Source organism: Urocampus carinirostris, chromosome 8 (assembly GCF_059441175.1).
Source record: "Urocampus carinirostris isolate Australia breed hairy pipefish chromosome 8, RoL_Ucar_1.0, whole genome shotgun sequence".
NCBI classification, from domain to species: Eukaryota; Metazoa; Chordata; class Actinopteri; order Syngnathiformes; family Syngnathidae; genus Urocampus; species Urocampus carinirostris.
The window spans coordinates 2,004,823-2,031,935 of NC_142356.1; the positions used below are offsets into that span (position 1 = coordinate 2,004,823).

At 44.8% G+C, this 27,113-nt stretch overlaps 2 protein-coding genes across 3 annotated transcripts in view; both read left to right on the plus strand.

The window, feature by feature from the left end:
- The first annotated feature begins 5,739 nt into the window (after nt 1-5,739).
- Nucleotides 5,740-15,882, plus strand: tmem178a (transmembrane protein 178a). Its single transcript, XM_088342900.1, has 5 exons — nt 5,740-5,833; nt 8,321-9,085; nt 10,368-10,481; nt 11,950-12,087; nt 12,890-15,882. The coding sequence occupies exons 1-5, from the start codon at nt 5,740-5,742 to the stop codon at nt 13,129-13,131; spliced, it is 1,353 nt and encodes a 450-aa protein (XP_088199026.1). The 3' UTR covers nt 13,132-15,882.
- A 1,106-nt stretch (nt 15,883-16,988) lies between these two features.
- Nucleotides 16,989-27,113, plus strand: part of sos1 (son of sevenless homolog 1 (Drosophila)) — a 35,040-nt gene continuing 24,915 nt past the window's right edge. For both annotated transcript variants that reach the window (XM_088341289.1, XM_088341290.1), the window contains exons 1-7: nt 16,989-17,514; nt 20,553-20,678; nt 20,749-20,880; nt 21,375-21,539; nt 23,193-23,402; nt 25,114-25,257; nt 25,329-25,439. In XM_088341289.1, coding sequence (XP_088197415.1) covers nt 17,428-17,514; nt 20,553-20,678; nt 20,749-20,880; nt 21,375-21,539; nt 23,193-23,402; nt 25,114-25,257; nt 25,329-25,439 — 975 coding nt within the window. In that variant the 5' untranslated portion in view covers nt 16,989-17,427. The remainder of the gene's footprint in view (nt 17,515-20,552; nt 20,679-20,748; nt 20,881-21,374; nt 21,540-23,192; nt 23,403-25,113; nt 25,258-25,328; nt 25,440-27,113) is intronic.

Sequence of the window (27,113 nt, forward strand, 5' to 3'; positions counted from 1 at the left end):
CTCCCTGTCAGTATTTAAACTCTGTCCTGTCAGTCCCCTTTTGTCGGTCCGTCTGCGAATCTCTGTTTTTACACGGCAAGCCCTTTTTCGCCTCTCCCGTGTTTTTGCTCCTGTTTGTCTCCCGCTACGATCTGTTTGATCTCAATCACGTCTACTCTCATCTCCTGGCTTTCGACTTGCTTCCTATCTGACCACGTTTTTGCTCTCTATCTCAGCCCCTTTTTTCCGTTTCTGACACCGCCTTTGACTAGCGATCACAGGATCGTGTGTGCAATCCTTTCCCTTCATCCCAATAAAACTGTGAGAAACGTTACGCGAGTGGGTCCTGTTTCCGTTCTGGTCTTGACAAATATATGTGTGTGTGTGTGTATGAATGTACACATATATATCGTTTGTATCACTAGGAGGCACTAAAAATGACACACTGTCCCTTTGCAAATAAAAGAGGGTTTTGACCAAAAACGATATTACTTGGAGTTCTGCTCACCATTCAATCCACGTGAAAACAGGACAGTATTGATCGATACCGATCCTTTTTGCTCGTATATATGATGTAAGTCGATACAGGGTAACACCGATCCCATTGATACCAATATGATATTGATACCGATCCGATACTGTTAATTATTGCTTGTCAATATTATGATTGTTGATAAAGTGTGGTCTTGATCCGATGGGAGTAAACACGGGGTAGTATCGATCCGATACCGATAATTTTTTATCGTAAATGTTCGGATTGTTGAATAATTAGTCTATGATTATGATAAATGCCGCACAAATCTTTTAGGCACTAACATGTTTTTTTTATTCAATGAATAAAAAAAAACTTCAAAATATTGTAGTTGTTGACACCCTCTTCTGGCTGAAATCATGATCGCAGATCCTTTTGTTGTGCGTGCGTGGATGTGACATTTGTCGAAGCGCTCGAACAAAACACCATCCCCTGATCTGAAACCTGCATGAGGGCGAGGAAAAACTCAAACCTCAGCATGAGGAAAATGGAGAAAGCTATCAGGTTTTTTGTTTTTTTTAGATCGAGGAAGTTTTACCACATGGAGGCGCTCAAAAAAAACAAAACTTCTCCGTGAGGTAAATAATACTTTTGAAAATGATTTCCCAGTGGAACATTGTTTTAGGTTTTTAAGCGCAAAAGGCAGTTCAAGTAATATAAAGCAACACTGTCCGATATATTACAGTACAGTTCATTCTGTAAGTTCAAATATTGTTTTTTTTTCTTCACGCACAGATTGAAAAACAACAATTTAATTCAACATTTATCTCTTCATTTGAAGTCAACTTATTTTGAAGGAGCCGATTTTGTTGCCGGACAGATCGAGAGTGTGAAGGTCGACATTGTTGACGAGAGTGTAGGATTTTATACATTTGACTGTAAAGGATTTTATACGATTGAATACAAGTTACATTTATTGAGTACAATGAAGATTTTCACCGAGTAGGCTTACGTTCAATGAGCAGTGAAAGTTCAGGGCACCCTAGTGGAGAATGATGTTTACAGGAATGGCGGGAACGGGACATGATAAGGGCTGATAAGGTAATAATCAGCGCATCCAGACGTGGACGGGCCCTGATGACGGAGGACGGCAATGAGAAACGCTCTCTGCTGTTTTGAGTTTTGCAAACATCGAGGCGAGGTGGAGGAGCCCACGTGGGGCTTCCCTGGCACGCCCATGGGAGGAGCCGGGACACCATCTTGCGGAAAGACGTGGGCCGAGAGGAGAAGCGAGAGCACTTGAGAAGAGAGGGTTTTCCCAGCGACTCAAACGACACTAATTCGGCCGTTTTTCGATGGAGTACACTCAGTTAAATTGTTTATGAAATTAAATCCGCCCCGGTGTGAAAATGTCGGCTATTCTTGTTCATCTTTTCCATCAAGAAACGTGCGCGCATTGTGAATGTAGGTTGCGTTTGGTTAATGGAGTCAGATAACTCATTCAATTTGGTAAGCGATACATTTTTCCTCGCCCTCTTGTTGGTTTCAGATCAGGGGACGCTGTCATAATGGCCCTTTGAGTCCCCTTGTGATTAAGGGCCAAACCAATAAACAGGACTTGACCTTTTTCCTGCCAGAAACGCGCTGGGAATCCCCCCCCTCTCGTCCCCCTTTTACTGGATGAAAGTTATTTGTACCACTAGGTGGCACTAAATATGACACACTGTCCTTTTAATAGCAAACCTATACTATGCCCTTGACTGTAGGCCTGAATCTTAGAAAGCAACAGTGGGCAGCTTCTGCTGTTGGCATTGTCATTATATATGGATATCATTTTAATCAGGGTGATGAGAGGCAGAATTTCTTGTCTGTTTTTGTCGTTATGTTTTCGTATCCGGGAGACGAACGTTTGTTCTGTGGGTTTCCATTTTGCGCTGAGTCGTCGCAAAACCGAGCGATTTCATTGGCGTTCGGAGGTCGGAGGTGACCCGCTGAGCGGAGGAAGCAAAGTGCATCTTGAAATTTTCATGAGCGCCCCCCAACTGCCCCCCCATCGCCCCCCCCCATCGCCCCCCTCCTGCCGCAGTGCCGATCAATAAATGATTTAGTCCGAGTGGAGGTCGCTTGGCCACGCCCCCTCCCAAGGCCCCGCCCCCTCCGTCCTCTCCCCGTTGCGGCCGGACGCTCCTTGGGGAAGCGCCAAGTGAAGGGTTGCCGGGGCGACGCTGCCTCTGTTGCCGGGGCAACGGCGGCCCGCTGCCACCGGTTGCCTTGGAAACAGGAGAACCCTCGAGGAAGAGGGAAACGTGGATTTTGGTGGAGTTGCAACTGATTTTTTGAGGCTTCTTGCTGGTTAGGACATTTTTTACAGCAGAGGGATTCTTTTTGGTGCTTCCTGGTATTTGTGTAGTACTACTGTAGTTTTATTCTCAGAATATTTATTCCTGCTCTAGTATTTTTGTACTTTTTTTGTAGTACTTACACGAATGTATTTTTTAAGAATAAGTATTATTGTATTCTTATTTTTCGAGTATTTATTTCTGTTCTAGTATTTTTGAACTGGATAACGGGTGGAAAGGTGTTTAGAGGGATGGGTGCTGCCGGGCTGTACTTGCCCAAGACACACCACAGGAAATGCTGCCCCTAGTGGTGAAGGGGTTTATCCAAGCATCCATTAAACGTGTATTTTAATGGTGTATTTAGAACAAGGTATCATCCAATTAAGGGGCTGGGTTGAAGTCGCTTGATCACTGATCAACCAATCGGTGAATAGCTCAGCCGGTGTGCCCCGCCCCCTCAATTGAATACCCGTGTTCTATGTTTTTTAGGCATCGCGTGTCGATTTACTTCCCTGGCATTTATTTTTTAGGATGTTCTGTTCATTGATATGTTTTGTCCTGCGTCCTTCCCTGCTAGCGAGTGAGGGTCCGTTTGAAGCTAGCTAAGCGCTAATGAGGCCTCGTGACTGCAGGAATATGCCATCGCTCGCACGGCAGGGGGGCCAAGATGGAGGCCCTCCATGCGTGGGTTCCTCCGCGGGGGGCTTCACGCATGTAAGAGGACAAGGCCCAATTAGTCTTAACCAGAAGCCAGGTGGAGGATTTCCTCTTATCCATCTCATTTCTCAAAACGTATTTATAAACCCTGTTTTGTTTTTTTTTTGCGTTTGTGCGTGTTCGTATGTAGCTAATAAGCTCCGAAACGGCCGAACCGATGTTAGTGAAAATTCTCAAGGTTGTTCTTCGGGGCTCTGGAAGTGTTTTTAGCTAGGTTTCGTTAACTAATATCGACACAATCGGAGACAGGGGTCCCGGTTGCCACTCCTCGCGGTCGGCCATCCTCGTCTGCACAAACGGGGGGAACGCGATCAACCCGGGTGGAAGTGGAGGGCGCGTTGGGTTCCAAAATGGGGCCCAAAACCAATCTGATTGTTCTTATTCCACACTGAATATACACGCAGACATGTTGGATTTGTTTTGATAAGACGAGTCTCATTCAATTGGTTTTCAATTTCTCATATTGAAAGCTAAATAGTATATCACGTCTCTGGTTTTAAGCATTAAATCTTCATCGTAAGTTTAACTGTTGCTTTATTTTTGGAGTATTTTTTCCTTTGTATTTATGTCGAATTTTTGTAGTATATTTGAGCTATTTCTGTCACGGTTGCCATGGCGCCCAATTGGCCCCGCCCGTGTGGCACCAGCTGCGGCTCGTTGACAGATTGGCTTCCCTGCTATTTAAAGTCAGTCCTGTCACTCTCCTTTTGTCAGCCCCTCAACGAACTTCTGCCCCGCGTGGGTTTCGACTCGGTCCTGTTCCTCTTGGTATTTCCTGTCCAGTATTGTTTCCGTTTATTTTGTCCTGTTTGATATCGGTTTCAAGTTTCGTTCCCCTCTATTTTTATCCTGTTTATTATTCTCCCCCAGTTTTCGTTCTCTAATTTGTCCTGTTTATTTTCGATATCCTGTGTAATTATCAAACCTGTCTGTCCCGTCCTGTCCAGTATCGACCCCAATTGTCCGATATCAACTCGGGCAAATGGTATCGATCTCGTCGGCCTCTGACTTCCTATCATTTCACTCCAGACTGCTGCCTAACGTGCATGATTCCCCATTTCCTGTAAAATAAAGGGCTTGTGTGAGTAACGTCACGCGTTTGGGTCCTGATCCTGTTCTGGTTCATGACGATTTCTCTATCGTATTAATGTAGTTTTTTCAGAATGAAAGCAAAATTTTAGAAGCACTATATTCATACTCATTTATTTTGTATTACTGTTGCTTTGTTTTTGTAGTATCTCTGCGGTACGATTTTTGTTGTATTTTTGTAGAATTTCAATAGTACTAAATCCGTACGACTGTTTATTATACTATCACGGTGGTAGGATTTTTATAGTATTAATGTAGTTTTTTTCTTTTTAGAATGAAAGAAAAATAATATATATTTTTGTATTACTGTAGCTAAGATTTGGTAGTATTTTATTATAGTATTTCTGTGGTATTTTTATAGTATTTTGGTATGATTGCCATGGTGGCAGTATTTTGTAGTTTTACGGGTATTTTTGTAGTATTTATTTACTGTAGCATGACTGTAACAGTATTTTGCATGTCTTTCTGTAGTATATTTTTGGAATGAAGGCAAAATAATGTTTCAAGTCCCCGTTTTCTAGGCTCTAAATCCAATATTGAATACTTTTGTAGTATTTCAGTAGTAATGTTTTATAGTACACATGCAGGAACAGTGGAGACTAAGCTGGCACCCATAAAACACGTTTCGTTGGAGTGCCCGGTTAAAAACCTGACAGGCTTCATGTGGCCCACGAGCCGGAGTTTGCTCACCCTAGGATGTTAGCATGCTAGCGCATGAAGGTGACCGATGCTAACGCGTCTCGAGGGACGTCTTCGGTGATGGAGGCCAAAAAAAGAAACAATTTGTCCGTGAAGTTGATCTATAATTCATAAAAGTCACAGCGGCGGCTTCCTGTAAGCTGACCCCGCCCCCTTTTAAAAACAGTCTTGTCATTGGTCCCAAAAGACAAAGACCACGATGTCATTATTCTGGTCTGTGGCCTTGAGTGATGGGGACTTTGTCTTTTTTTTTGAGAGATGGCTCTTTTGGCTCAGCTTACCTCAAAGAGTCAGCTCTCAGGGCTGTTTCGTTTGTGAACGACACACCGTTAGAAAGGAGATGGCTCCCGTTTGGGAATTTCAAAGGCTTCTCGAGCTGTTGTTTACCAACAACTCATCTGTATTTTAAAAGGGAACCCGCTCCTGTCGTAAACTGTCGTAAACATGGAGCTGTTACCTTTCCGACGTCACGTCACTCTTTCAAAAGGGAGCTGGCTCCCGGCATTCACTTCCAAAAGCGAGTTAATAGAGCCACTTGGTTTGTGATCGACACACCGTTAGAAAGGAACCAGCTCCCGTTTGGGAATTTCAGAGAGCCGGCTTATAGAGCTGTCGTTTACCAACGACTCATCACTATTTCAAAAGGGAACCGGCTCCTGTCGTAAACTTCAAAGAGCTAGCGCTTCGAGCTGTCGTCGTTGCCAATCACACGTGACATTCTCGAGGGGAGCAGGCTTTTTTTGATGGGGAGCCGGTTCCCGTCATTCGACACCATGAGCTAGCGCATGGAGCTGTTGCTTTTGCGACGTCACGTCACTCTTTCAAAAGGGAGCTGGCTCCAAGAGCGTGTTCATAGAGCCGCTTGGTTTGTAAACAATACCTCGTTTAAAAGGAGCCGGCTCCCGTTTGGGAATTTCAAAGAGCCGGCTATAGAGCTGTTGTTGACCAACGACTCATCACTATTTCAAAAGGGAACCGGCTCCTGTCGTAAATTTCGAAGAGCTAGCGCTTCGAGCTGTTGTAGTTGCCAATGACACGTGACATTCTCGAGGGGAGCCGGCTCCTATTCGATTGGGAGCCGGTTCCCGTCATTCGACACAATGAGCTAACTCATGGAGCTGTTATTTTTGCGATGTCACGTGACTCTTTCAAAAGGGAGCTGGCTCCAACAGCGTGTTCATAGAGCCGCTTGGTTTGTGAACAATACCTTGTTTAAAAGGAGCCGACTCCCGTTTGGGAATTTCAAAGAGCCGGCTATAGAGCTGTTGTTGACCAACGACTCATCACTATTTCAAAAGGGAACCGGCTCCTGTCGTAAACTTCGAAGAGCTAGCGCTTCGAGCTGTTGTAGTTGCCAATGACACGTGACATTCTCGAGGGGAGCCGGCTTCTTGTTGATGGGGAGCCGGTTCCCGTCATTCGACAAAATGAGCTAACTCATGGAGCTGTTACTTTTGCGACGTCACATCACTCTTTCAAAAGGGAGCTGGCTCCTGGCATTCACTTCCAAAAGCCATCTCATAGAGCCGCTTGGTTTGTGAACGACACATCGTTCGAAAGGAGCCGGCTCCTCGATGATCACTTCAAATAGCTGACAACTGCAGTTGTGTTTTTGTAGTATTTGTGGGGGATTTTTGTCGTATTTCTCGAGCAGGATTCTTGAAGTATTACCAGAGTATATCTGTTCTCGTAGTATCTAGTTTAACTGTGGTTGGAAGTATTGTTTTTGGTGGATTACTGCCCCATATAGTTTTCCTGTAGTAGTATTTTGTAGTATTTCTTCTTCAGATTCAGATTCAGATTCAGATCTACTTTATTGTCATTCTAGTACAATAAAGTAGATCTGAATCTGAATCTGAATCTTGTAGTATTGCTTTCTCTTGTTCATCTCGTTTAACAGTGGATGGTATCACCATGTAGTATTTCTGTTGTAGTATTCTCGTAGTATTACTTCATCTTCTTTAAGTATACCTTCATTTGGGAGCAATACCCCCAATGTCGTATTACTCTAGTAGTATCTATGAACGCAATTTTTTCTGATCGATGCGCTGAGCTATTTCCCACGATCTGCGCGTGCCCGCGCGTGCGCACGTCCGCCTCAGGAATCATTGATCGCCGTTTAAGCCTCATCAGCAGGAATCGCGCGCGCGTGCACGATACACCATCTTCGAAGGCCGAAAGCGGATGTTTTGATTTGGTGGTGACGTCACTCGCGTGCGTTTTATAAAACCGTGCGTGCACGCGCACGAGCGCCTTTCGCGAGGACCGATGCGAAAAATGACGATCGCGCGCACGCGCCTCGCATGACTTTGGAAGCTGCGCAGCAGTGAGTGATGGGGATTCCGGTGCCTATCTGGAGAACTGGCGTTTTCAGCTCGTCTCACTAAAAAGAGCCGGATCAAGTCGGGACCAAAACGGCTCCGTTGCTCCAATTCGGTCATCCCTCCACTCTCTGTGCCGCTTAGGGTCGCAGGGGTGCTGGAGCCCATTCCAGCCACCGCGCGGCAGTGGGCAGGGGACACAGAGCAGGACAATTCACTTGCTCACTCAAACCGAGGGACAATTTGGCCCAACCAGCGAACCTGACATGCATGTTTTTTTGGAAATGTGGGATGAAACCCGAGTGCCTGGAGGAAACCCATGCAAGCACGGGAAGAACATGCAAACTCCACACAGGAAGGCTGGTAGCTGGAATTGAACCCTGGACTTCTGCACTGTGAAGCTGCGTGCTAACCACCCATCCACAGTGATGAAGCTTTAATCCTTGTCATTTAATGGTAAATGGTCTGCATTTCTATAGTGCTTTTCAAGTTTTCTCGATAAAACTGTTTGACCTACCCATTCACACACACACACACACCAATAGCGGCCATGCAAGGCGCCGACCTGCTTATTGAGGGCATTAGGGGCCCAAGGACACTTCGACATATAACACGGAGGAGCCGGGAATTGAACCTGCGATCTCTTGATCCCGAGACGAGCGTTTATTATGTAACATTACGCACATTTGACACATCACTCATAGGCGGGTGGGAGCCGACTCCTGTCGCTCAGTTCCAAAGAGCCACCTCACAGAGCTGTTATGTTCACAGACGACACATCACTCTTTTGCACTGGAGCCGGTTAAAAGAGCCTTGTCTTCCACCAACGACGCATCGCCACCGCATCGGGAATTCGCTGGGCGCTCGCGCGCGCACGTGTCGGGCGACTGCGCCTGCGCGCTCCCGAGGGCGGCGCGCGCCTGGCCCGAGATGGCAGCAGCGGCGTCAGCTGCGGCAGCACTCCAACCAGAACCAGAACCGGAACCAGGAGCAGCAGCACGCTATGGCGGCCGCTGAGGACAAAGACGCGGGCGGGTCCGCGGTGGCGGGCTCGTCGGTTCGCCGTCCTCTCCCGCCCATCTCCACCTTAGCGGGCCTGATTCTGAGCGCGCTCTCTCTGGTTCTGCTGGCCACGGCCATCGGAACCGACCACTGGTACCAGACGGACACTCGGCGTCATCGCGAGAACTGCGAGCGTCAGGGTTTGGACTCGGGCGGCCAACAGAACCGGGACATGCCCATTTTCCACCTGCCGCTGCTGGAGACCGGCGCGCGCGACCTGAGGCTGATGAAGCCCGTGCACGTGGGCAGTCGCGAGCACGAGCTGCTGGAGAATTGGCGCGCCATCTTGGGCATGGGCATCCTGGAGACCGAGTGCGGACGCCCGCTCTTCTCCACGCACGCCGGACTCTGGAGGAAATGCTACGTGGCCGGACTGGACCCGGACATCGACAGGCTGGTCGACAGGGGTGAGTCGCTCGCTCAGTCGGATCCTCTCCGAAAGGGTCCTGCTCGCCTTTCCCTTGCGCTTGGCCCACATGGAACACATACGCCATCTAGTGGCAGGAAACCTCAGATGAGATTGGAGCAGGAGCGGGGAGTGAACCGTTTCAGGCCATTTCTATATTTTTTTTGTTTGTTTTCGTACTTTTTGTTTTAATTGAGCGTTTTCCACCCCTTTTGAACCTTTCCTGTCCTTCATTTAGGAAAAGAGAGTTTTAAAAATGCTCTCCATTTTGGGTTTGAAACGCCCACGGACCGGAGCGTACGCACCAACACTAGGAATATGTGATTCGTGAACGTAACGGCTCTATGAACCGGCTCTTGGAAATGAGCGACAGGAGCCGGCTCCCCACCAATCAAGTTCCAGCTCCCTTCGAATCTGTAGATACGTGTCGTCAGTGAACAATACGGCTCAGTGAGCCCGCTCTTTGATGTGAAAACAAGGAGCCGGCTCCCCACCAATCACCAGCTAGCTTCATTCGTGTCGTTGACAAACAAAATGGCTCTCTGACCTGCCTCTTTGATGTAAACAGCACTAAATTTTATATTTCGTTGATTAGCGTTTCTCTAGTTGTATTTTTGTAGTTTTTTTGTATTCCAGTATAATTTTAGTCGTATTTTTGTAGTATTTCCAAAGTAGTATGTTGTAGTTTTGCTTTAGAATCTTTGTAGTATTTCTGTAGTAATACTTTAGTATTTGTCATGAACCAGAACAGGTTAAGGACCCAAACGCGTGACATTCTCACACAAGCCTTTTCTTTTACGGGAAATGGGGAGTCATGCACGTTAAGCAGCGGTCTGGCGTGAAATGATAGGAAGCCAAAACCCGACGAGGTAGATTCCAATTGCCAGGACAGACAGGAATGATAATGAAACAGGATATCGAAATAAAACAGGACAAACAAGACAGAAACGAAACTGGAAACTGATATTTAACAGGACAAAACAAACGAGAACAATACCGAACAGAAAATAGCAACAGGATAACAGGACCGAGTCAAAACCCACGTCTTGCTGGGCAGAGGTTCGTTGACGGACCGACAAACAACGAGTGAGAGCATTGAGATAATTAGATGGAAAGCCAATCTGTCAATGAGCCGCAGCTGGCGCCACACGGTTGGGGCCAATTGGGCGCCATGGCAACCATGACAGTATTACCTCAGTAGTGTTTCTATCGCACATAAAATATTTTCGATCGACTGGCCCTCGGCGATGCTAAGGCGCTAACGCTAAGTTTTGTGTTTCCAGGTATCGCCGAGCGCTGCACGGCTGTCAAGTATCACTTCTCTCAGCCAATCAGATTGCGGAACATCCCCCTCAACCTCACCCGCAGCATCCAACAGGACGAATGGCACCTTCTGCGTGAGTTGCACACGCGACATAGGGAACCGGCTCTTCTGACTCAGCTCGCTAAAAAAAAGAGTCGGCCAATTGATGGGTTTTATAAAACGAAGAGAAAAAAATGTGCACTTTTTTTAAGTAGCTTTCTGTCTACCGTTTTAGCTTAGTAGCTAGCCAACTTCCCGCCTTTTTGGCCATTTAGCAAACTATCTGGCTAGCTTTTTCTGTTTTTTTTCACACGGTCTCGTTAGCATTTGACTGTTTAAGTAATCCAGCTCAATTTTGGCCTTTTCTCTTGCTAGATATAGCTTTTTTTTTAGCTTTCTATCTCGCTATTTTGTTGTTTTTGTACTTGTTTAGCTAGCTATCTAGCTCCCTTTTAGTTTTTTCTCTTGCTTACTTTTTGAGGTAACTATCAAGCTACCATTTAAGCTATCTAGCTTGCTTTTCACATTTTTTTGCACGCCATCTAGATTCAATTTGACATCTTTTTGTCAAGCCCGGAACGGAAACAGGACCCAATTGCGTTACGTTTCCTCACAAGTTTTATTGGAAGAAAGAGAAAGGGTTGCTCCCGTGATCCGGGGATTGCTGGACGCGGGAAGCAGGTCGCTCTGAACGAGCGATGACTGTGTCGGGGACGGAAAAACGAGTCACTAGCCGGGACAGGAGAGCAAACACGTGGTCGGGGTCGGAAGCGAGTCGTAATCCAGGAGAGGAGAGTAGACGTGGACGGGGACAGAAAGAGGTCGAAAGCCGGGACGGGAGAGTAGACGTGGTCAGGATAGTGCAAAAAACAGGTGGGAGTCAGGGTCAAAAAAGGCTTGCCTAATGTTAACTGAGGTTCGCAGACGGACTGACAAACGGGGCCAGAAAGTAGTGAGTTTAAATAGGGACAGGGAGCCAATCAAAGTCAGACAGGTGAATCACATCGGTAATCTTGACACTTTTGCTAGTTATCAAGCTAAATTTCGACCTCCTTTTGAGCTAGCTGGCTAGCTTTGTTTTTAGCTTTCCGTTGGGCTATTTAAATGGCTCTTTACTCTTGAAGCTATCTTTTAGCACCCTTTGAGTTTTTTGTGACCGGTTTAGAATAGAATAAAATAGAATAGAATATGCCTTTATTGTCATTGTTACAACATGGGATATGCTGTGACAATAAAATTGGACGACTCCAGTTCCACATTTACAGTGAGGATAAGGAAACAAAGAGATAAAGGAACAAAGAACTAACTGTCTTTGTTGTAAGTAGGCTTTGTTTTCCTTCGGAGGGGGGGGGGGTGGCGTTGATGAGGGGGGTGAGGGACAAACAGAGTTGGTGGATACAACCGGAATGTTTGATGTTTGATCTTACATTACACATAGTCCAGTGTTTTTCCCGAATTGCTCAGTCCTAGCTTACGACCAAGTTCCCCTTTTAGCTATTTACAAAGCTATCTCGCTAGCTAGAGTATGTTTTGAGACGCGGCCCCCTTGTGCTCACCCTTAGATCTGCGTCGCCTGACGGCGGGCTTCTTGGGCATGGCGGCGGCGGTCCTTGTGTGCGGCATCTTGGTGACGCTGGTGGGATTCTTCTGGGAAGGCCAACTGACCAGACACGTGGCTGGATTACTTTGCTTCATGGCCGGTAAGTCGCTCTTTTCCTTAAAGGGACAGTGCTTCTCGATTCTCTCCTGTGGCGTCCCCCCCTCCGAAGAGGAAATCCTCTCACGTTGCCTTGGGAATATTTTCTCGATAAAACTGTTTGACCTGATGTATGTACTTCCTTCTGGTTTTTAGGAATGTTCTGCGTCATTTGTTGTGCTTTTACGCGTCCGTTGTAAGCTACAAGTGGTCCCGGAAGCCATCCTTTACCTTGGCGTGTTTGTAACATGCGCCCCCTTGTGGAAGTGACCTATATATATATATATATGTATATATATATATATATATATATATATATATATATATATATATATATATATTTTTTTTTTTTTTTCTTCCTGTTTTTTGGGATGTTCTGCATATTTGAATTGCACTCGTATGCGTCCTTTGAGATCTACGAGTTGTCACAGAAGATTTACAGGTGTTTGTAGCATGCACCCCCTGCTGGTAGTGACATAATATTTTTTGTTTCTATTTTGTTCCGCAGGAATGTTCTGTTTGATCTCTTTGTGCTCGTACGCGTCCATTGTAAGCTACGAGTTGTCGCAGGAGCTGCCCTTTATCGACGGGTGTTTGTGGCAGTCGCCCCCTGCTGGCAGTGACATAATATTTTTTGTTTCTATTTTGTTCCGCAGGAATGTTCTGTTTGATCTCTTTGTGCTCGTACGCGTCCATTGTAAGCTACGAGTTGTCGCAGAAGCTGCCCTTTTTCCACGGGTGTTTGTAGCAGTCGCCCCCTGCTGGCAGTGACCTAATATTTTCAATGTTTCTCTTTCGTTGCGCAGGAATGTTCTGCGTGATCTCGTTGTGCTCGTACGCAGCAAGCGTGAGCTACGAGTTGTCCCGGAAGCCTCCCTTCATCTACGGGCTCCCGGCGGACGTGGACCACGGTTTCGGCTGGTCGGTGGGCCTGGTGGGGGTCAGTTTGGGCCTGAGCGTGTCCTCGGGGCTCCTGGGGGCCGCCCTGCCGCTACTGGGCCGTTCGGGGCCTTCCCGCCACAAGGACCGCCCCCCCGCCGCCGTCTGATTGGCACCCGGAGAAGCTCCGCCTCCGAAGCATATTGTACAGCACAATCGTTCGGGAAACGACGTCGCCGGTTCGAGCCCGATTATCAAAGTCGGAAGACGAGAAGGCGGGACAGGAAACGTCGTCCCATTGGTTTTCCCAACGTCGGACACGCCCCCAAAACCAAATCGGAGATTCTGATTGGTTTGTGCAGTTCCTCAAAAGAAAATGCCCGATTAGCATCCAAATCGATGAGAATCGCCCATTGTGCCGATTTGTTGCATCATTCTAAGACTGGGGGTGGACAAACTTGGGCCTGCGGGCCACATGCGGCCCGGCAAGCTTTTTAATGCCGTCCACCAAACTAAAATGCTCAAGATGATATACGTATATATAAACTGCTACAAAAAGTACTGCTATACTATTGGAAATGTTTCTTTTGGGTGCCATGTTTGTCCCCAAGGTCCTTTTGTGCATTTACCACCAAAACTAGAAAATAAAATATCAAATTGAGTGCTTAAAAACAAGGACTATGAATATCATTTTGTCCTATTTCTAAAAAAGAATATACAGAAATTTTACTCTTGTAAAACTGTAATGTAAAATTACTTCAACAAAAATACTTGTACAAATTACAACTACAATAATACTTGCAATATAGGAGAGAATTACTGCAAAATCCAACGGAAATACTACAAAAATGCAACTGAAAAACTACAGAAATGATTCCAAGTGTTCCAAAACTAAATATCAAATTTGGTGTTTAAAAGTAGGGACCCTATGTATTATTTTGCTTTAATTCTGAAAAAAATAAATACTAGAAAAAATACTACTATGGTTAAACTATAAAACATAAATACTTCTGCAGAAATACTACAAAAACACAACAAGAGTACTGCAACAACAACAGTAATCCTACCAATGTACAACAGAATTACTCCAAAAATTCTACGGCAGAAATACTACAAAACGACAACAGCATTAATACTGCACAAGTACTAATTCAAAAATATTATGAAAATACAACTGCAGTAAAACTAAAAAAATATAACAAAAATACTAATACGCAAATACTATAATTTTTTACAGTAATACTACAAAATTCTACATTAATACAACAAAACTACAATCACAGCAACACTGCAGAAATACAACTGCAGTCCAACTAAATAAATACAACAAAAATACCAAACTGCAAATACTATATAAAAAAAAAAGAACTCGTGGCTCTGGTATAGCAGGGCCCCAGAGCCCGGTTACCTCAGTCAGCTATCTAGGTCCCGGGCCGGGCGACCCCTGCTTGGGGGTCTTCTTGGCAGAAAGAGAAGACAGAAGGTAGAAGAGGGAGAGAAAGCTGTTGGCGCTTCCCCTTTTAAAGAGATGATGTCGCGGTCACTGGAGTTTGTTTCCGTAACAGTTCTTTGGATGCTTTTGTAAATAAAGTTCTCCAAACCTTGATTATAATAATCGTTGATGATGGGCACATTTTCATTCAGAAACACAACAAAATTAATCATCTAACGTGAAACATGACACTGTAAGGTTTTAACATTTCTTAAACTTATATCGGACTCTGAAGACACTTCACGTTTCTTGTCCAAACCCTTATGGTTGGAGCATGCCCAAAAGTCGGAGAAGTTATTTAGCCGAGTATAGTCCACATATTAATTTATTTAGCCGAATCAAAGAGTTGAACACATCTTTCTTCCTTGCCAAAAACAATCGTGTGTAGGAGAGAGAGCGAGCGGCGGGGGCTTCCGGGTTGACCACTTTTATGACACATGGCGATCAAATGTCCACGCCCCATTACCAAGCCTCTGGCTGATTGGTCCGCACCGTGTTGATGCAATTATCCCTATCCTCCTTTGAAGCTTGGGAGAACGGGGAGAGGTCATCGCCCTCCGGACAGAATGGGGCACGACACACACATTATAACCCCCCCCCCCCCAGCCCCAGGAAGTGACAAATCATTGTCATCTGCACAGACAGAAACCAAAGACACATTCCAAAGCACAGGCGTTTTACGACATCCTTCTCTCAGAGTTTGCCCTCAAACACTGAAGTCAGAGTTTAGAACAAGTATTTTTGAGTATAGGTGGAATAAAACGGCGTATAAAATAGTATATAACTTCAACACATATCCAAATGATTCATCTTTTGATTACAAATGAACAGTCTGGTGTTTCAAAACTTTATTTAACAGACATAGAGCCTGGTCACTTCCGGTGAATGAATGCAAGGTGTGTCTGTGGGCCCTGGTGTGTGTGCTCTTGTGCGCCCTTTAACAAAAAGGAAGCGTCTTGTGAACGAATTGGTGTTTGGAAAAGGTTAGGGAAAATGCCTTGGTAGCAGGACCGTACTCTTCATATGTCAGACGGCAGAAACGGATTAGGGAGGGCGCTCTGTATGGGGTGGGTGTGACTGAATGCTCGACTGTGATAGGCTGCTGTATGCTGTCAGTCAAACAGCCAGGGTGGATACGGGCAGTTTACATCTCACGAATGAAGCAAACTGGGAAGCAACCGCTATCTTTTAGCCGCTCGTTACATTCGGGGTTAGTGCGAGTGCTTGAAATCCTTAAAAATGCTTGCGTTTTAATGTTGTGTTTTCAAGGTTTTAAAAGGGCCCGATTTTGGGTCAAAATGCTTGTAAATGCTTGAATAGGATGCCATGTTTCTCAACACAATGACAATGTGAATCGATAGACCACACATTAAATGGAGAAATCTAAAGCGTGTCTGTATAAAGAACCCTGGACTTTTGATAAACAAATACGTGTCTGTGCTAACTCTTCAAATTCAAGATATGATTGACGTCACAGCGAGGTAAAAGTTCAGCCCTACAGGGGCTTTTATGAAGGTGCGACGCTACTTGGCAGAGTTTCACTTTTTGCACGTGCTTCCCGATTCATGTTATTTTTTTAAAATAGTGGCCGGATTTTAACCCTGGGCTGGTGTACTATTAAACGGACATTGTGTATTATTGTAATTTTGTATATACAGTAAAACTATGACACTAAATATTGATTATATTGCTTAAAACAGGGACTTCATATATTCTTTTCAGAAGTAAAGGAAAATAGACTATTACATAAATACTGCAAAAAAATACAACCGCAGTAATACTAAAGCGACTGTATGCTACAGAAATACAATACAGTACACTAAAAAACTACAGAAACACTTCAAATAATACTCAAATACTACAAAAAATATATCCGGAGTAATACGACAAATATATGACAAAAATGCTGTTGAATACCTGACCAATGACTCAGATAAGTGTTTCGATGCAAAAATTGTACAAGCGTGGCAACACAAGATGGCCGCCCTCCCGCCTACCGTCCCTCACTGAGTCATTAATTATCTTGTGGTTAATATAGCACACTATAAAAAAATAAAACTAGTGAGTAATCCATTTTTATCAAATAAGATGTTTTTTTAAATAATTATTTCTAATGTTTGGATTCAAAACAGTATAAGCTTAGCAACACAAGATGGCCGCCCTTACCCGCCTACCGTCCCTCACCGAGTAATTATTTTGTGGTTAATATAGCACACTGTAAAAATAAAAATAAGTAGTGAATAATCCATTTTTATTAAATGAAATGTTTTAAAAAAAAATATTTCTAATGTTCGCATGCCAAATTAGCACAAGCGTAGCAACGTAAGATGGCTGACCTTTGACGTCACTGAAACATTCGTTATTTAATACGGGCGGAATACAGCTCACAGTAGAAAACCACAACACAGAAAAATACACATATTTATGAAATAGCGTGTTTTTATTATAATTATTACTAAATAAACTCCATTTCGTTTGCTTCCGAAGTTCTTCCTGGCCGCGCCTGCTGACGTTACCGCGCACGCGCACTAGCTCGGCCGTCAAGGCGCAACACCGAGTCACGATAACAGTCGAGACGGGCGACTGCTTCCACATCAACGCCGGCGACATAAGGCTCCTTTCCGGCCTCCTGCTCCCTGGAAAGTGGCCTCCATCACGGCCGCCGGGTCACCTCAGCGGGTGCCGTCCAACAAGCTCCGACGACCGGATGGCTGCCGCCCGTTCCCTTTCTAGCTTCAGAGTTAGCCACACAGCTAGCTAGTCATTAGCCGAGTAGCTAACGGGTGAAGCCGTCCGGAGGCTTGCCATGGAGCGGCCAGTGTTCCCAGCGTCCCATTAGGCGACTGGTAGCCGCCTGGCGGGGGACGGCGCGGAAGAGGCAGAGGAGAAGGATGCCCTCGGGCGCATACGCCGAGGATCCCCGCTCCGCCGGCGTGTGAAGCATGTGAAGCGGCGTCCACGACCGCCTCCAGCATGCAGGCGCCCCCGCAGCCTTACGACTTCTTCAGCGACGACAACGCCGCCAAATGGAGAGGCCTGCTCGTTCCATCTCTGGACAAGGTAAGGAGGGGATTGGGGTCCACTTCCGCCTCTGTCAAGGCGAGTGACGTCATTGAGGCGAGGGAGTGGCGTCATTGAGGCGAGGGAGTGACGTCACTGCAGTCTGCCGCAATCCGGGAGCTAGACCCCGTTTGGGCAACCGTGTCTTGATATGTGTCCAAAGTAGCAGCGTTTAGAGATTCCCCTTGGTGGCGTCCGACCCCACAGCAGTAGTTTTCTTTTCTTACCGATCGCTTAAAACGGGGGTGTCGAACTCATTTTAACTCGGGGGGGCCACACGATAGAACAAACATTCTGTCGGGGGCCGGACTAGTAGATTAAAAAGAAAGAAAAAGAGATAAAGAAATTAGAGAAAGAGGGAGGGAAAAGGAGAGAGGGCAGGACAAAGAAAGAAAAAGAGAGGGAGAGAGCATGAGAAACTAAAGAGATTAAAAGTCGTGAGAGAGGGGGAAAAGAAAGGGAGAGGAAGAAAAAAATCCAAAGAGAAATAGAAAGACAGAAGGAGAGAAAACAAAGCGCGATGGGTAGGAAGAGAGAAAGAGAAAAGGAAAACAGGAAGTTAGAGTAAAAGAAGTTAAAAAGACACAGAGAGAGAACGAGACAAAGAGCAACAAAGGAAGAGAAAAAGAGAGACAGAGGGTGGGAGAAAAGGGGTGGAAAAGAGAGAGAAAGAAATACAAGTACAGTGTCTTTGTTCGAGGCACCTGGCTTTGGCAACATCAAGTTGACATATTTCAACCTGCAGCTTGTTTTTCACTTGCGCTTCTCTGAGTGTTGTCTCGCGGGCTGGATTCAATCCCTTAGCGGGCCCGATCTGGCCCACGGGCCGCCTCTTTGACACCTGTGGCCCAAAAAAAGGAAGACTGAAACCGGACTTATTGCGAACACAACTTGACTGATGATATTGACCATTCCCTGGCAGAATAAGAGCCGTGACGGACGGCGGGAAGCAATTGAGTGCACAGCCACTGAGTTTAAACTCATTCCAATCACAAAATTCTTTCTTCCATCTTCTTAACATTGCTAAAATTCGCCCTATGCTGTCTCAGTCGGATGCGGAGATTATAATTCACGCGTTTGTTACTTTCCGTCTCGATGACTGTAATGCACTACTCTCCGGTCTTCCAAAGTCCAAAATCAAGAGCCTTCAGCTGGTACAAAATGTTGCAGCGAGGCTTTTAACCAAACAAGAATGTTTGATGAAATGAAATGAATCATGAATTGATCACATGACCCCGATTTTAGCTAGCCTACATTGGCTCCCCGTTAGCTTAAGATGTGATTTCAAGGTTCTGTTGGTAGTATACCAAATCATGCATGGACTTGATCCATCATATGTTACGGTCTGGAGCCTTCGCTCTGAGAACGCTGGTCTACTAGTGATCCCAAGAGCCAAAAAGAGATCCGCAAGTTCCAGAGCGTTCTCCATTTGGGCACCGGTGCTGTGGAATGCTCTTCCCCCTGAGATCCGATCTGCAACCTCAGTGGAAATGTTTAAATCTAAACTTAAAACACACTTCTATTCTATAGCATATGAATAACCTAGATTTTATGTTGATAATATGTGTATTATTTGCCCTTGTGTAGGTTTTAGATGAGGGGATGGTGTCATAATAGTCTGTAGTTTGCTATAGTCTTTGATATCTGCGCAGCCCTTTGAGACTCTTTGACTAAGGGCGTCACAAATAAACTTGACTTGACTGTGATTACTTGCTGTGCCAACCGGCAAGGTTCTAAACCCGATTTGGAATGTTATCGTAACTGTTTTGATGATAATAGCGATGTTTATCTGCACATTGTACTCGCAGCCCTCAAATTAATCCAGGATTTGCAGCGAGCATTTTTTCCAAGGCTCCTTTGATGTATACCCGATCAATTTTATGTTAAGTAGGTACGAGTGTTGCGGCCGAAGAATCCTACCTTGTACAAAGCGAACGCGCATTCGACCTTCCCTATGGTCCTCAGCGCTGGGAATCCGACAGAACCAGTATCACGATCGTAGTCCTTCCTTTATTAAGGAATATTGATTGGCGCGATTTAAAACAGAAAAGACGAGCGCGCGCTTGTATCAAGCTTTCTTATTCCACTTTCATTTAAAAAAAACGTCTCGCCTCTTCTTTACACTTTACACCAACCATATTGAATGGATGCACGAGATATTAGACAATAAAAATGTTTAAGTTCTTAGCGCGCTAGAGATACAGTGCAGTGTGTACTGTATACACACTAACAAGGAAGTGGAAGCCATATTTCTTCTTCAAGGTGGATGCTGGGTGAGCTCTCACAGCGCCACCACGCGGCGGAAAGAAGTACGACGGTAATGTCCTGTACACGATACAAAATCTAACTTACAGCAATGTTCGGATATTTTTCCACATCCCGAAAAAAAATGTTCTTATCTACTGTTTATCGTAAGTCGTATGGTCGTAAGTGGGGGAGCGTCTGTATGTTTGATTGTTTTAATAACGTTTTTAAAAAAAATTGTATTTTTTTTTTGTATTTTGAGAATCCGTTAAAAACGACAAACATGCATAAAGTGCAGCGTGTCTCTGCAGCAAATAGAGTGCAATCAAACACATCATGCATTTATAAAAATAATATGGCAACCTTTTAAAAAGGTAAATGAAAACAAATGACAGTTTAAGTTTGATTTCTCTGCAGTTATTTATTTCGTCTTCCTTCTGGGGACCTTTATAAGAGGGGCGGTACCTCTTTAAAAGGGGCGGGGCTCGGGTCGCACAGTCGACTCTCACACGGGGGACACGGGAGAGAAAAACGAGCGAAGGAGGGCTGCGCTCATATCAGCGTATAGTTACGACCCGAGTTGAAATATAATCTGTATTCTACCTTCTAAGTGTTTGTGTCATGTTTGTCCTACAGAAACCATAAAAAGTTATTTCCCTGCCCCATCTTTTTCAATTTGTAAACATTTTTGGAGAAGGGTCACGGGAGCCACTTGCTTGCGGGATGCCGACCCCCGGGACTATACAACCAAATGTGACTCTACTTGATTGGGTGTACACCAATGTGGTTGTCAGGTGCTGAAGCAGGTACACCCCAACCTGGCGTCCCAACAGGAGGCGCTGCAGTACATTGAGGAGCTGATCCTGCTGCTGCTCAGCATGTTGTGCCAGGCGCAACCTCGCAGTGTGCAGGATGTGGAGGTGAGGCGCTGCCTGGCTCTTGCCTCTCCCACGTGACCTGAAAATGACTTGATGTGGCCTTTCCAATCAGGAACGTGTCCAGAAAAGCTTCCCTCACCCTATCGATAAATGGGCCATCGCCGATGCCCAGGCCGCCATCGAGAAGAGGAAGCGGAGGAACCCGCTGGCGCTGCCCGTCGACAAGATACACCCGCTGCTTAAGGTAAGCCACGCCGGGATGGCTTTCTCTAGCCCTCTCCATCTAGATCTCTCCATTTTCTAATTTCTGGAGAGGACGTCGTTGGGCGTCGCCCCAAAATATACGCAGAGACAGTAATATGACGGAAAGGGAACCTCCTTTATTCAGCAACATTCAAGCCACGTTCAAAATTTGCCCAAGAGATGCTGGGCTTTATACTGTGTTAAACAAGATCACGTGATGTTTTTCTCGGAATCAAAAGTGTTTTTTTCCGGCCTCGGCTCGCTTTGTCAACAACTTTATTTCTTGTATCAAAATTCTCTCATAACATCCTGCCAGATGTCTGTTGTTAACTCAAAGGCATTTGACTTACAGTTAATCCACAAAATAATATCTATCACTATAGATATCATGAGATTGTCGCGGTATGGGATTCCAGACTCGGCCTGGAATCAATCCTTTATTTTGAAAGCCATCGTGACCCTCGACTGAAAAAAAGCGTTCTGCTTGTGTGCTAGGAGGTTCTGGGCTACAAGGTGGACCACCAGGTGTCGGTCTACATGGTCGCCGTGCTGGAGTACATCTCTGCCGACATCCTCAAGCTGGCCGGGAACTACGTCAGGAACATCCGACACTACGAGATCTCCCAGCAGGACATCACCGTCGCCATGTGCGCCGACAAGGTAGATCAGTCCGGATCGAAGTCGTAGCCCTATCCTTCCAGTCGTCACCGACCCGTCTGCCAAGTTGGCTAGCTTGCCAGCTGTCTGGCTAGTGTTTCACTCCTTCTATCCATTCGTCTATGTCTGGCTGACTGGCTACATATCTTGCTAGCTGGCTAACTTCTTTTTCAGCTTCCTAGCTTTATAATTACATTAGCTACAGAGGTTAGCAAAGTTAACAAGCTCACTAAAAGGAGAAAGTTTCACTCCTATCTATCTACGTCTATGTCTGGATGACTGGCTAGATATCTTGCTAGCTGGATTTCTTTTTTTTTTAGCTTTCCAGTATTAGCTACTTTAGCTAGCTATTTAGATAAGTTTGCTGGCTCACTGTCAAAAGAGAAGTTGCTATCGCTTTCTCTCGTTCTCAATTTTTCTCTCTCCTTACCATCTCTCTCTCTACCCCTCCATCTTTCTCCTTTTCTCTGTCCCGTTCTCAATTTTTTGCATCACTCACTCTAGCTCTCTCTCTTTCTCTCTCTCTCTCTCCTCTCAAATTCTCTCCATCCTTCATTCCCTTTATCCGTCTCTCCCAACCCATTCCATTCCTCCATCTTTCTCCTCTCTTCTCTCAATCTCTTAATTTTTCTCTAGCTCTCTCGCTGACTGTCACTCTGTCTGTCTTTCTCCTTCTCTCAAACTCTTTCCACCCTTCTCTCCCTTTCCTCATCCCTCTTTCTCCATCCTGGGTTCCTGCAGATCCTTGAACAGTCTTAAAAGGCATTACGTTTATTATTTTAAGAATAAGGCCTTGTCATTAAGATGTCTTCAATCCAATTTTCCAAAGTCTTAAAATGTGAAGAAATTAACAAGATTTATATTTGTTTGAACTCAAAAGATTTGGTAACATTTTAATAAATGACTGACTTAAGTGGAGACATTGCATTACTGCAGTGTTGGAACTATCAAAACGGTGATGTGCTTTCAGTCAGACGCGTGTCTTAGGTCTAGCTGCTATACACGTAGCAATATCAGTCCTTTCCCCATCTCTCTCTGTCTCCTCTCAATCCCTCTCCATTCCTTTCTGACTTATTCCATCTTTTTCATGCCTCTATCTTTCTCCTCTGTCTCTCTTTCTCTCCTTCTCAGGCTCTTTCATCCTTCTCTCCCTTTCTACATCCCTCCCTCATCTCTCTCCATCTTTCCGTATTTCTCATTTTGTCTATATTTCTCCATCTCTCCCTCTAGTTGTCTCTTCATCTCCTCTCCATCCCACTCCACTCCTTTCTGACGTTCTCTATCCCTCTCATCCCTCCATATTTCTCATTCTCGCTTCTCCCCATCTGTCTCTTCCCTTTCACAAGCTCTCACATCCATCTCTCCTATTCTCCATCCCCCTCTCTCTCCATCATCCCAACTTTCTCCTTCTCTCCAACTCTTTCTCCATATTTCTCCATCTCTGTCACTTTTTATCTCCTTCTCCTCCAAATCCCTCCATGTCTCTGACTTTCTTCATCTCTGTCGCCATCCCTCAACCATTCTCCTTGTCTCTTCTCTCTTTCTCCACCTGTCCCCCTCTCAGTCTCTCTTTTTCCATCCATCGTTTATAATCATTGCTTCTTCTCCATATTTCATCAGCTCAACGACTTTTCCCGTTTTGCCATTTGCGCTCAGGTGCTGATGGACATGTTCCACCAGGACGAAGACGAAGTGGGCGGGTTCCCACTGACGGACGAGGAGCCCTCGGCCAACGGGGAGCAGAGTTACCACGAGCTGGTGCGGAGCTTCATGGCCGACAGCCGACATTTCCTGCGGCAGATGGAGCTCTTGGTCAAAGTCTTCAGAGAGCCCTTCAGCGCCAACCCCATGCTCTTCTCGCAACACGTACGTACGCCACCAGGGGGCGCCTCTTCTTCCTCACACGAGATATTTTTAAATGAAAAAACAATTAGTTTTTTCTGCTTGGATGGACATTGCTTCCTGTAATCCTCTCGTTTGGACACATTATTAAAATGATTCCCAATATGGTAGGCTACCCTCCCTTTCCTTGATGAGGGTCTGTTCATGCTTGTTTTATTCATGCACAAAGTGCGTCGTTAAATTCAACTTGCGTCTTCATAAATTCCATCCTTACCTTTACTGCTCGGGCGCCCCCTGGTGGTCGTTAGAATAATGCAACAATTAGTCGCATAATCCGCGGAGTTGAAGGCTTGTGACTAAAGTCGCCATTTATAAATCAGGAAATGAATGTATTAAGAGGAGGCCGATAACCGATATCTGGGCCCAATATACATTTGCTATTAAAGCATAAAAATTGGCATAAGACATTTTCAATAAAGAAACCAAGAATATCTGTTATAAATTCATATCAAACTTTCAAAGCTCTCTGAAACCTTTAACAGTCAATAAATTAGAATTTCCACGCAACTCACATGACTTATCTTTCACTTAAAACAAAAACCAACAGTGCAGGTAATAAAACTAGGCTTAACAGCAACTCATATAAAAGGTACATGCAAACTTGAATAGCTCCCTGATTTTGTTTTTCCTAAAAAAATGTCAATACACCCAACATGACTTAAATTTGATTCAAATTAGAGTGCAAGAAAATTTCAACATAGCTGGCAAATTGAAAAATGTGGACACTCCCGTTTTAGAGCCATATTGACCAACTCGTGTTATGGTAACAGCTAATCACGACCCCTTAAGCATGCTTGTTATGCTCAATCACAAATACACACTTGATTGATTAACTCATGTTAGTTTAAGAGCTAATATATCAGTCTCCACCTGAACGTGCTCCCGTAAAACAAATTCACTACTCTTTTGACACTATCTCTCACACACACACACGCTTTTCGACCACTGAATTTTCAAAATCTATATTATGAGCGGTTCTGACTCACAGGCATGTCGGGACTCAAGAGTTAGCAGAGCTGCCGCTGTTAACTACGCTCCAATGTTATTTTTACTGGCTTCACACCCTGATCGCTTATCCAATCTGAGGCGGGTAGCGTCTGAGGAGAGAGAGGCTCGGCTGCATCTTTTGGAGAGGATGTCGTGGGCGTCGCCCCAAAATATATGCAGAGACAGAAATATGACAGAGAGGGAACGTCCTTTATTCAGCAACATTCATTCAAGCCATGTTCGAAATTCGTCCGAGAGACGCTGGCCTTTGTACTATGTTCAAAAACATGAAGGGATGTATTTCTCGGAATCTAAAGTGTTTTTTTGCTCATTCAACATCTTGTGACTTCTTGTATACACATTATCTCATAACATCCTGCCAGATGTCTGCACACAACAGTCCATCGTCAGCTCAAAGCCCGCTGACTTACAGTTCATCCACAACACATCCTAGCCCAAATAAACCCTATTTTGAATATATTTAATCGGGATGTAGAATAGATGAAAATGCCGATGCGGGTATTCATCAAATTTCCAAATATAATCGCTCGAATTTCCGTGGCGGCTGTTTGCGTTTTGCAGCCAAAGGGGTCCTCGTCACCCTCGTGAGGGGCAGCACTTGAATGAATATATTGTGTGGAGTGCGAGAATAAGAATGGAGTTCCCTCTTGGTTCCTTCTCCATTTAGGAGGTGGAAGGCATTTTTAGCCGTGCGTGGGACGTCCACGAGGCCACGGCCAAGATGTTGGGACTTTTGGAGGACGCCGTGGAGATGACGGACGACGGAAGCCCCCATCCCCTGGTGGGAAGCTGCTTCGAGGACTTGGCCGAGGTAGGCATCTGGAAAAATGTCTATTGATTTCTGCTCATAACATGCGTCCCCCACGCCACCCCACCACGCAGGAGCTGGCCTTCGACCCCTACGAGACCTACGCTCAAGACGTCCTTCGATCCGGCTTCCGACAGCACTTCCTCAGTCAGGTCACCAAACCCGGTGCCGCCTTCTACCTCCAGGTGAGGTCCGGCAATCTGAGTGAGCAGGATATCGTACTGCTACGGCGTCAGAGGCTGAAAGAACCCCTCCTTCAGACCTCCATTGCAATTTTTATTGGATTTGAAGCTAAAACCGCATTTTCTGAGCTTGTGACGGTTTTGGGGAGGACTTGAAACATATTTAATGGTCGATTGTCTTTTCAAGTCACTGAAGACCTCCCAGAGCACTTTACACAATGTGCTTCTCACTTCCCCGTTAAAACACTCACTCACACAAGCATACTACAGAAAAACAACAAGAATCGACTCCAGAAATGCGAGAAAAATATTGCTCCTGCAGTCATGCGATAATATAAAAATACGAGAACTACGAAAATCATTTCTTCCTCATGCCATGAGGCTCTTTAACTCCACCCGGGGGAGTAAAAGCCCACATGAAACCCCACCCCCACATTTGCATATGACCCTATTTTTATGACAGTGTGTATTTTCCGTAGCACTATTTAAATACTCTATATCAATAGATTATATTGGGTATTTTTGTATTCTATATCTTTAATTTTATTATTTCGTTTTTCTAGACAAGGATATTGCTGCAAGTGTGAATTTCCCTACGGGGATGAATAAAGTACCTATCTATCTCTATCTATCTAAATACCATAAAAAATATTGCTCTACTATAAAAATTCTATTGTAATACCATAAAAATACTGTCATGATACTTCAGAAATGATACTGCATAAAACTACATAAAATACGACAAAAATCAATACTGCAATCGTACTACTATAGTAATATGACTAAATATGATTGCGATTCTACAAGAATACTTTAATATAAAAATGCTACTAAAATGCAACAACAGTAATAATACTAAAATACTATTGTAAAAATGACCGTCAAAATGAGCCTCAACGATCTTAAAAAAGCAGTACGGAATCTGTAACTTTGTTACTCTCTGTCCCCATCTCCTTGCTTCAGTTCAGCCTCAGTCAGTCATTAATTTCTTAGACACGCTAAAAAAAAACAGATTTTATTGAAGCAGGCATTTTCTTACTTTCACCATTTTCATGCTCCATTCACAAATAGAAAAAAAACTGGGGGATGAGCATGACGGTCTAGCACTCTTCTCTAGCACTCCCCTCGGCCCTCATTCTACTTAGCTAATGTGGTTCGCCCCGACCAGCTCTTCTAAAAGCTGATAGGCACAGTGGAAAATAAAATAAAAATAAATAGTAATATTCTAACGATTCTACCGCTGTCATACTATAATACTAAAATACAACTGCAGTTTGGCTACAAAAGTACTTCAGAAAAACGTGAAAAATCATGGAGTTATGGCTATCCACTGTTAAGAAGTTGTTTTTATTTATTATCTCAGCATTATTTTGCTAAAAGCCTGCAGGACACTTTTGGGTCCCTGACCCACTGGTTGAGAAACTGCTCTGTCGGGGGAATCACAACACATGACACTGCATTTACACGCAATGACCACTAAAGAGCGCCATGCAGTCATTTTTTTAAATGGATTTAAGATCGAGTTTGCTTGAACTTCATTTCAACAAATGAGACGCATTGACTCGAGTGACCACAAGAGGGAGCCAAAGCTACATCAATCGCTTATACATGCCAGAGGCGTGTTCAGGAGAGTGAGTGATTGCTATCGCGAGCTATCGCTAGCTTCTGAACGGCCAG